Source organism: Triticum dicoccoides, chromosome 7A (assembly GCF_002162155.2).
Source record: "Triticum dicoccoides isolate Atlit2015 ecotype Zavitan chromosome 7A, WEW_v2.0, whole genome shotgun sequence".
NCBI lineage: Eukaryota > Viridiplantae > Streptophyta > Magnoliopsida > Poales > Poaceae > Triticum > Triticum dicoccoides.
The window spans coordinates 80,590,247-80,601,777 of NC_041392.1; the positions used below are offsets into that span (position 1 = coordinate 80,590,247).

General features: G+C 49.1%; 1 protein-coding gene across 1 annotated transcript; it reads left to right on the forward strand.

The window, feature by feature from the left end:
- The first annotated feature begins 10,300 nt into the window (after positions 1–10,300).
- LOC119330984 (histone H3.2) lies at positions 10,301–10,976 on the forward strand. Its single transcript, XM_037604136.1, has one exon. It carries the CDS (start codon positions 10,396–10,398, stop codon positions 10,804–10,806), a length of 411 nt encoding a protein of 136 aa, XP_037460033.1. The 5' UTR covers positions 10,301–10,395; the 3' UTR covers positions 10,807–10,976.
- Positions 10,977–11,531: the final 555 nt, after the last annotated feature.

An 11,531-nucleotide genomic window follows, 5' to 3' on the forward strand; every position in this document is an offset into this window, starting at 1 on the left:
ATTAAACCCGTTGGGTATTGTGGGTACGGGTATGGGACAGCATAACCCATACCCGTGTACCCATATACCCACGAAAAATCTGTTAAGTGGGCCTTCACCAATCATTAATCTAATCTAACTTGCCAGTAAATCATTCTATGTAGCCGACGAGATACATGACTTGCTCACACACGCACGTAGATGGAATGATTTTCGCTCAAGAAAACATAGGCCCTGTTTGGATACTCTAACTAAGTTAGAGGCTAGAGTTAGATTCTAACTCTAAACTAACCCTAAACTAACTCTAACCAAAGTGGTGTTTGGATAGCAAGGTTAGATTGACAATAAATGCTCTTTCTCAATCATTTGGCTACTTTAGACCCTATTTCCTGCCGGATTTGGTGTGGCCGGCTCTTGTGTGGTCTCCTCCCGCTCACAATTGACATAAACGAACCATGTTTACAAATCAAGCATGCAAAACATGATAAAAAAATTGTCCATGCAAATGAGATGTCCCACTTAAACATAACTTAAACATACAAGTCGTCAATTGAATCTTCAAAAATATTACACTCCATAAAACAAAGTATGAGCTAACTTATCATGGAAGGCATTCATGTTGATATCTTCAACAAGAGGTTTGTCTTCTGGCCATGCGGATGCAGAAGAACTAGGCATTGGATTATAATTTTCATCTGCATCACAAGCATCAAATTCCCTATCCGACACCGGCGCTTGCGAGTTGAGGTCGAGACCGGCATGGGTAGCAGGGCCGCTTGCCAATGGCTGCGAACCCCACACGTCGAAGCCGTCTCCATCCATCGCGGGTGCTCTACTCCAAGCTATACTACTTGCACCAGAAGAGAAGAATCAGTAGCACATTCAGGAAAGCACAATGGAAACACGCAGAAAGAAGAGAGTAAGGAGACCGGAGTAATATTCGGGAACACACGAAAGGATGGATAAAATATATAGGTTAAGATAACCAACTTCTGCGACAAACAGCTATACATAGGATTGTGATACACAGGACATTTACACACGCATGCGGTTCCACTTTTACACAAGCATTTTATAACAATGATTGTGATACACAGGACAGGAGTACCTTCATTTTAGGCAAAGCAATGTAAGTAAATATAAATAGCAAAGAACAACCTCAGCCCCCACCTTTTCACATGCCTGTATTGCAGCCATTTAGCAATGATAGTAGAAAACGAAACACAGCGTGGCAGTAACTGTAGGCGAGATAATTTAGGAACAGAAGGCCAGAAAGGACGAAAATAACAGCGGTCCTCTAATACCGGATGGACTTCCTTAATTTGCTCTTGCCTTGAACGATATTGCACTCTTTCCTCAATCTGTTTTTGTTTCCATGTACAATACTTGGAAGGATCAGACTAATCGACCCGGGCTCATCGTCCCCGATTTAACAGGATCGCGTTCCCGCTGTCGAACGGCCGTTCCAGAGATGTATACCCCAGTCGATCCCTAGTTTTGGCAACCAGCGATCCTCGACCCTCGTTCCCGTACCTCGACCTGCTCGAACCGGGAACTTGGCAACTATGATCCAAGCATCACAAATCACTTAATTAGGACAATAATAAGCATGAAGGTTTGCTTTCCTTCACCACCTGAATCTAAACAATAGCACAAAGCACTCAACATTGGATGTATAATAATAGTCTTCCTTCTTCAGGAAATTCATGAAATAGATTGGCCATCTAGCAACCAAAACACATGACCGAAATTACAGAAATTCATGGAATAGATTGGCCATCTAGCAACCAGAGAAGGAACCCTCGCACTCACCCCTAGATGCGCTGCGAGCGGCGGTCGGAGAAGAGCAAGCGGCGGCCGGTGAGGAGGGAGCGGCGCGAGCGGCGACCGGAGGAGGGCGAGCGGCTGACGGAGAAGGGCGAGCGGCGGCTGGTGAGGAGGGAGCGGCGCAAGCAGCGACTAGAGGAGGGCGAGCGGGGCCACAGGAGGACGCTCCCGGGGTTCCGGTGGCGCGGCGCTGCGCTTGGGCGAGCGGCGCGATGGGGAGGAGTCGTGCGAGGTGGGTGGGAAGGAGGGATCTGGTGCGAAAGGGGTGAGTTTTTTTACTATTTTTTAGTGGGCCCAGGAAAACTAACCCAAATAAGCTCCTCTAGTGTGGGCTAGTTTTTTGGGTGGGTTAGATCCAACTAACCCAAACTAACCCATCATGTTTGGATCCTTTTGGGTTATTTGAGCCCAAACTAACTATATCTAACTCTAACTTAGGAATCCAAACAGGGCCATAGATGGAATGATAGAAGGAATCTCATATCTCTCTCTTTCTCTGCGTGATTAACGTGATTAGGCTTAGCCACTTAGGTAAATAATAATTACGTGATCATGTTCCATATTTAGGACGGAGATTGATATCTTACCCATCTCCTCATCTCCTTGCCCCCTCAAGGATCGCTAGTCGCCGCCGCCAACGCTCCAGCTGCTCACTGCCTCGCCGTCGCCAGCCGCTTGGACGCCATGGACCTTGGGGATAAGGACCACAGCTTTTGCGTGGACTGTGACGGGGAGGAGATGCAGCTCACGCTCACGCGGACTAAGTCGGACGGTGGCGACCACCGCGGCGCAGCACCGTTGTCCGATGGTGCCATCCGTCTCCATCCGCTAGGAAAGGGCCAAGCTCCTGGCCAATGTAAAGGACATGTACCTCCTGCCTCGACATCCAAGGCACAACACAGTCATAACACGTCAAGCCAGCCACCTTGCCCTACCCCACTTAGTCAATCCTCTTCTACCACCAAGAACAAGAGCCAGGCTATTTTGGCTTGGTGAGTTTCATTTTTGTGTATGATTTTATGAATATGAGCATTAATCTTGTAGTTTTTGTTTTCTATATAGATGGTGAGATGCATTCATAGATGTTACGTAGATGTATAGATGATGTGATGGTATGATGTATATAGGAGATGTGATGAATATGATTTGTGTTTGTATATACATGATACATAGTGATGTTACAATGTATATATGAGCGTCGTGATTTCAGTGCTCACCATCCATACAAGCATTGATTTCTGCCTATACATGTTGTATATAGCTGTTGTGATGAGTAAGATTTTTTTTGTATATAGACAATACGTAGACATGTTATGATGTATGTATATATGAGCATTGTGTGCTGTCCTTTATGATTATTTCTTACTTAAGTTGATGTGTGCATACATGGGTATTTTTACCCATGGATACCCATTTACCCTGCCGGGTGATGGGTATGGGAAAAAATTATACCCATTGACGGGTATGGGTACAGGTAATGGGTAAGCTCAAAGGGGATGGGTAAGGGTATGGGATAACTCCACCCGTACCCAAACCCTGCGGGTGCCATCCCTAGCCAGGACAAGGTAAAGAGGATAAACGGAGGATGCTCTAGAGTGTACGGGAAAGGAGGGGACAAGGAAGAAAACATGTACATGATTATTCCACCCAAACCTTTCCGACGCGGACCCCCTCTTAATAGTACGGCTTTCCTACGACTCAAATCCACCAAAAAGAAACGTAGAAAAAACGCCGTCTTCAATAGTCTTCGAGGGGCACCAAACCGTCTTGTGCCTAGCGACGAAACGTCTGGGAAACTCAAGGCACACGATTAGTCCGCAAAAGCATTGTCATCAATCACCAAAACACCTTAGGGATAAATATGCCCTTACAGCAACCTATATGATGCAACAACAACAAGCACACAAGGTATATAGCACAAAAAGCTTGCACAAGTAACGGGAAGAAGTAACCAAGAGTGGAGCCGATGAAGACGAGGATGTGTTACCGAAGTTCCTTCCTTTTGAGAGGAAGTACGTCTCCGTTGGAGCGGTGTGGAGGCATAATGCTCCCCAAGAAGCCACTAGGGCCACCGTATTCTCCTCACGCCCTCACACAATGCGAGATGCCGTGATTCCACTATTGGTGTCCTTGGAGGTGGCAACCGAACCTTCACAAACAAGGTTGGGGCTCTCTCCACAACTTAATTGGAGGCTCACAACTAAACCACGGAGCTTCACCACAATGGAATGTGGTTCCGAGGTGACCTCAACCGTCTAGGGTGCTCAAACACCCAAGAGTAACAAAATCCACACAAGAAAGTATGGGGGAAGCAAAAATCCTTTGGTGGAAGTGTAGATCTAGGTCTCCTCCTTCAATCCCTAGCAAATCAACAAGTTTGAGTGGCTAGAGAGAGAGAGAGCGGGCAAGAGAGCTTGAGTAGCATTAATGGTGGAGTGAGAGAGGTCAAAAGGTGGGTGTGGTAGGTGGAAGAAGCACCCTTATATAACAACCCTAAAAATCCAACCGTTACTGTGTTTTAAGTACTGCAGCGGTACAACCGCTCCTTGTCCCGGTACAACCGGGACTCACAGTTTACGTGCAAAACCCTACCAGGCGGTACAACCGGGTGACCAGGCGGTAGTACCGTTGAGGAGAACAACCGGACCAACCGCCCAGCCACCGCTCAACCACCGCATAGGAACAGAAGGGAGTCACCCCTGAGTACCCTTCAAGACCTTGTGAGCCTTGTCAAGTAGATCAAACTCCTCTTTGAGTCTAGCATGATCAACCCCAAGCTTGTCCTTCTCGGAGTTTAGCACACGAGAGACAACAAGAGCATGATCAAAATCTTTCTTTAACTTAGCGTGATCAACGTTGTGTGACTCCTCAAGAGCCAAATGAAGACCACGCTCTTCCTCAAGAGCATTGGAAAGATCCGAAATCTCATCGACATAGTCATGACTATGCCCCTCCATCTTGGAGATAGTATCTTCGTGAGCCTCGATCATGTCATTGGCTTCACCAAGTTGTTCCAAGAGAGCAACAAAATGCTTCTTGGATTTACCCTTGAGTTTACCCATAAAGGACTCAGACTCATTTTCCTCCACATTAGATCCCTCATATTCATCAATGCAATCCGTCAAGGAAGGATTATTAATGATGTTAGTTTTGATGCTGGGGGTTACCTTGTTGGTGGATTTAGCCATGAGGCACTTGGGTGGTGATGTTCTCATTGGGTGAGTCGAAGAGAGACACTCATGGAGTTTTTGCAATGGCAATGGAGGCCATGGCAACCGACTCGTCATCTTCATCATCATCATCATCATCCTCATGGTACTCTTCTTGAACCACCAACGCCTTGTGTGGGGTCTTCTTGGTGAAGTTGCTCTTGTTGAGGAAAGACTTGGCTTTGTCCTTTCGGATGAGCTTGCCACCATTGTCTTCCCTCTTCTCATACGGTCACTCCGCAACAAAGTGGCTCACATTGCCACAATTGTAGCAAGTACTCACACGTTGCTTGCTCTTCGTGCCACTTGAGTTGTTCTTGTTGAAGTTTGGCCTTGAGTTCTTCTTGTTCCAAAATTGCCTTGAAGCAAGTGCCATGTGTTCATGATAGGCATACTTTGTATCTTCGGGGTTGATTTCCTATTCTTCCTCTTCTTCTTCTTCTTCAACACAAACTTTGGCCTTCAATGCAAGGTTGGGCTTATTTGCCCTTTGAGAGCGAAGCACCGCATTGTCGGCGGTCTTGTCCAAGATGTTCATAGCCACAAACTCATCCAACACTTCACTTGAGTTCAAAGTGTGGAAGTCCGGCCTTTGACGAATGACGGAGGGCATGGCCTTGTGGTAAGGCATCATTGCCTTGAGGAATTTGCGCTTGATCCAATTGTCATACGTGTCCTTGCTCCCATGATCTCGGAGTGAGACCGCGAGTTTGGTTACTCTCCGATAAAGCTCACGAGGTTCTTCATCTTCTTTCATTGCAAACTAATCGGCTTCATCTTGCACTACTTCATAGTTGGAGCATTGAACGCTTGCGCTTCCCCGGTAGAGAGAGACATCACAAAGCCATGCATCTTTCGCCAAGGCGAAGGGCCGAAGATGAGGTAGATCTTCGAGTGGAATTGCATCTTGGATAATGAAGAGAGCATTCTCATTGAATTGATTATCCGCGGCTTCTCGAGGAATGAAGTTGCTTGGGTCATGCGGATAGAAGCCTTCTTCAATGATTCTCCAAATATTAGTATTCACATGATTTAAATGACGCTTAAAGCGATAAACCCAAGAATCAAAGTCCTCATTTTTCACAATCTTAAGGGGAGCACCGGCATGATTCAAATGAGTGGAAGGAATCGGTCCACTATAAACAAATGGTGGTTCCACATGGGCAAAGATGCCGGTGCCGTTTTTACCACTAGAAGAAGGAGCTTTTTCACTACTAGCTTCCCCCTTGTCGGAGTTATCATCCGTCATCTTGTCAGTGGGATCACCCACTTTCAACGGTGCGGTGGATAGTTTAAGCCCTTCAATGAATTTAGTAAACATGCTTTCAACCTCGGTCGTCATGGAGGTTTTCATTGTCTCCAAGGCTACATTGAATTCCTCATGAGAGACCGAGGTTCCCCCGTCGCCCGTAGACGAGATCGGATTCGCACCGGAGTGCTCCTCCACACCGTCTACGGTGTCAACCATACTCTTCGGACGGCAAAGTTCTTAGTGAAGAGACGAGGCTTTGATACCAATTGAAAGGATCGATATAGTTGACTAGAGGGGGTGGTGAATAGGCAACTAACAATTTTTGACTTTTCTTTACCAAATTAAATTTTGCATCAAAGTAGGTTGTCTAGACATGCAACTATGTGGGCAACCTATATGATGCAACAACAACAAGCACACAAGGTATATAGCACAAAAAGCTTGCACAAGTAACGGGAAGAAGTAACTAAGAGTGGAGCCGATGAAGACGAGGATGTGTTACCGAAATTCCTTCCTTTTGAGAGTAAGTACGTCTCCGTTGGAGCGGTGTGGAGGCACAATGCTCCCCAAGAAGCCACTAGGGCCACCGTATTCTCCTCACGCCCTCACACAATGCGAGATGCCATGATTCCACTATTGGTGCCCTTGGAGGTGGCAACCGGACCTTCACAAACAAGGTTGTGGCTCTCTCCACAACTTAATTGGAGGCTCCCAACTAAACCGCGGAGCTTCACCACAATGGAATGTGGCTCCGAGGTGACCTCAACCGTCTAGGGTGCTCAAACACCCAAGAATAACAAAATCCACACAAGAAAGTATGGGGGAAGCAAAAATCCTTTGGTGGAAGTGTAGATCTAAGTCTCCTCCTTCAATCCCTAGAAAATCAACAAGTTTGAGTGGCTAGAGAGAGAGAGATCGGGCAAGAGAGCTTGAGTAGCATTAATGGTGGAGTGAAAGAGGTCAAAAGGTGGGTGTGGTAGGTGAAAGAAGCACCCTTATATAGCAACCCTAAAAATCCAACCGTTATTGTGTTTTCAGTACTGCAGCGGTACAACCGCTCCTTGTCCCAGTACAACCGGGACTCACAGTTTACGTGCAGAACCCTACCAGGCGGTACAACCGGGTGACCAGGCGGTAGTACCGGTTGAGGAGAACAACCGTACCAACTGCCCAGCCACCGCTCAACCACCGCATAGGAACAGAAGGGAGTCACCCCTGAGTGCGGTAGTTGAGCGGTACAGGGCCGGTGCAACCGCATGGCCTTGAGCGCTTGGGCGGCTAAGTCCTGAGCGGTAGAACCGCTCTGGACACCGGTGGTACCGGTACGACCGGACCAACAGGGTCACCACTGCCCGAGCACCGCATCAAAACAGAAGCCTGACCGGTACTTGGGTGGTGCCTGGCCGGAACAACCGCCCTAATCTTTGCTGAGCATGTTGGCGGTACCACCACCCGGAAGCAGTGGTATAACCGCTCGATCAAAACAGGTCAGCGCCAAGACCCAGCGGTACAACCGCTCCAGAGAGCGGTACAACCGCTGGGAACCCACAGTAAGCAGTAGGAAATAAAGGGGAAGAGCTCTCTCTCACACAGTTTTAGGAAGGCAAGTGAGGGGTGAGGAAGTGTACGTGAAATGATGCCCCCAACACTTTCCAATGTGGATTCCCTCTTGATAGTACGGGTTCCCTATGACCAAAAGAGATAAAAACAAGTAGAAAACATCGTCTTCGATCTTTTTCTTTCGGAGAGAATAGCTAACCGAAGAAGGCCTAAATCCCGAAACCTGAAACACTTAGCACAAGATTAGACCAACAAAGGGTTGTCATCATCATCCAAAACACAAAGTAGGGAAATGTCCTTACAAACTCCTCCTCCTGGCGCGCCCTACAGGGGCCGGCCGGCCTCCCCCTTGCTCCTTTATATACGGGGCAAGGGGGCACCCTAGAACACACAAGTTGATCATTGATCCCTTAGCCGTATGCGGTGCCCCCCTCCACCGTAATCCACCTCGATCATATCGTAGCGGTGCTTAGGCGAAGCCCTGCGTCAGTAGCAACATCATCACCGTCAACACGCTGTCGTGCTGACGAAACTCTCCCGTGAAGCTCTGCTGGATCGAAGTTTGTGAGATGTCATCGAGCTGAACGTGTGCTGAACTCGGAGGTGCCGTACGTTCGGTACTTGGATCGGCCGGATCGTGAAGACGTACGACTACATCAACCGCGTTGTGCTAACGCTTCCGCTTTCGGTCTACGATGATACGTGGACACACTCTCCCCTCTCGTTGCTATGCATCACCATGATCCTGAGTGTGCGTAGGATTTTTTTTGAAATTACTACGTTCCCCAACAATATTAACCATACCATGAGATCACTTGATCGTACTCGGTACATCTTCTACCCTTTATGTGTAGACCAACTTGAATCCACTCTTTGTACTTTGAATTGGTAAATCTTGTATCTTATCTTCTCTCTTCATAAAGTTGATGTTTTAAAGGTAACATGAATGTCCACACAATCTTATTCTTCAAGACATGCTTGCAATAGGCTGAACACTCGCATAACCAATCTTTGGACAATTCCATGAATAGCACCTTGGTCAACACATAATCTCTTTTTATGCCCTTGAAAACAACAAATAGTCTTCAAGCAATGCCCATGGACAAAACGTTCAAATATAATATAGGGCAACCATTAGTCCATAGGGACACTTATCAATTTCCAAAACCAAACATGGGGGCACCATTCTCGTTCACTAGCCTTCAGAGCAAATCGTTCCTGCTCCTCAGCATGTCGCCTTCCCTTCGCCTGTGTTGTTGCCTCACGCTCCAACAGCTCGATGGCAAGACGAAGCGCTTTTGGCATTTTTGCGCTGGAGCCATCGTGCTCCGACTCCATCATTGTCAGGGAGCGGCGGGGGACTGACATGAGGAGTGCGTCCTCAGGATCCACCAACGCACGTGCAATTCCCTGGCCCCTGGCCGACCCCTCGCCCGCCGCCACCCTCTCCTTCACACGCTGCCGCTTGCGCCGTGCAACGCTCTCCTCCGAATTGGGTGTCCTCGTCTGCCCCAACGAGGGCATGAGCACCCAACGGTGGCTATGGACGCCCTCCGAAGGTGACTGAGAAGGGGCGGGGCAACCTATCTGGAGTGAAGCGGAGCGGGCGGAGCTACGCGCCGGATGAGAGGGGCCCGACAACATCGCCCGCCTGCCATGCTGGGCGAAGGGGGACGACGCCCCGAAGCGTTATCTGCTGTCGCCCTGATCTAGCCGCGCCCGGTGCAGTGCGATGCGGAGAGCGACCACATCCATGTTGAAGTCATCATTGTCGAAACCTGTCCTGCTGCAGTCAAACGACATAGATCAGATTGGGAAAGAAGAAGGGGCGGAGATAATGGAGTGGCCTGGAGCGGTCTGAGGTCTAGTTTCATCGGGTTGGGATATTTGTGGGGTCACTGATGGCCACGGTGGGCCGGGCTGACGTGACGGACGCGCCGGGGCACGCCCGTCGCCCAGGCCGCCTCATATCCTTCCTACATCTCGGCTGAATGTGAGGGGTTCGGACAGCCCAGGTGTTTAGGGCCGGTTTGAGGTGCCCAAATGAGTCCTTTTATTCTTACCGGTCAGCGACCGTGGCTCGGACTTTTGAGACCGATTTGGGGCGCCTGACTATAGAAGCTTTTACATTCTCTTCCGAGTCAATGCTCTTTCTTTGCTACCCTCAAAAAAACGTTTTTTTTTTTGCTGAATTCCGGTGAAATACGTATCAGCAAATTAAACGAGCACACATTAGAAATTGTTCTGGCAACCTGGCCCACTCACCAAGTGAGAAATGCTGCCACGGATCACGATCCGCGCCTTACCCGCAGAACCACATCTCCACCGTCCATCCCTCCCTGATCCAACGCCCCACCTGATCCCGCGCGCTCCTCCCTCCGTGGCGCGAAGATCCGGCCAAAGCCCGAAAATTTCGGCTCGAAATTCTCAGGCCGCGCGCCATCCTCCAAATCCCCACCCCCTTCTTAAACCACCCACCGCTCCGGCTAATCCCCACAACTCAGATCGCCGCCGCACCCGATCTCCCAAGAACACACCACCACCAGAGCCGCCGACCCCCAATCCCCGATGGCCCGCACGAAGCAGACGGCCCGCAAGTCCACCGGCGGCAAGGCGCCCAGGAAGCAGCTCGCCACCAAGGCTGCTCGCAAGTCGGCGCCGGCGACCGGCGGCGTGAAGAAGCCCCACCGCTTCAGGCCGGGAACCGTCGCCCTCCGTGAGATCCGCAAGTACCAGAAGAGCACGGAGCTGCTCATCCGCAAGCTCCCCTTCCAGCGTCTGGTGCGGGAGATCGCGCAGGACTTCAAGACCGACCTCCGCTTCCAGTCCTCCGCCGTCTCTGCGCTGCAGGAGGCCGCCGAGGCGTACCTGGTGGGGCTGTTCGAGGACACCAACCTGTGCGCCATCCACGCCAAGCGCGTCACCATCATGCCCAAGGACATCCAGCTCGCCCGCCGCATCCGTGGGGAGCGCGCCTAGGTTCGTCCTGGTCGCCGGTGATGCTTGCTAGCTGTTCTTGTCGTGTGATCCTGGTGTGTGCCTGGTGCTTCTGTTTGTCGGTGTCGATATGATGTGTCATCTGGTCCTATGTATGGTGATGGTCGAATGAAATTGCAATGGAAAGTTCAGTTATCGATCTGATGCTCGAATGAATTTAATTCTGCTTGTAAATTACTCCGTGATTCTGCAATGGTGTTCTTGTCACGTGTACCAAGTTGTTGCCGTGATGGAATTAGAAGATATGCTGTGTCCCATGGGCTTCTTGATTTTGCTGGGGCGCTCTGTTATTTTTTGTTTGTCGCTGCGTGATTCAGTTTCTTTGCATGTTTGTACAGGCATTTGGTTAACTCATTTCAGCTTAAGCCTCTGTCTGATGTGATTCTGAACTATGGTAGGGCTAGTTGATAGCTGAAGGTGAAGTCACGACATGTGTTGTGATTCTGAAATATGTCTCGTCCGGCCGCCATGGTTCCATCCTGTTGATCCTGATTGGATTCGATCCGTTCTGTTATTCTAGTCCACCCGTGCTTCGAGTTGTTACTGCTAGGTTCTAGTTGATGTAATGGTCGTTTGCTGTTGATTACCAGTTGGAAAATTGCAATGGAAGCTGTCTATTTTATCCCCATTTCTGAGATCTTATGAATTGAATTCCGTGATTGGATGCTTTCTTCGGTGTATGATACCAATGATTTTCTCGTACTGAA

Excerpts from the sequence above, each read along its gene's own strand:
- LOC119330984 (XM_037604136.1), top strand. The coding sequence starts at position 10,396 with ATGGCCCGCACGAAGCAGACGGCCCGCAAGTCCACCGGCGGCAAGGCG.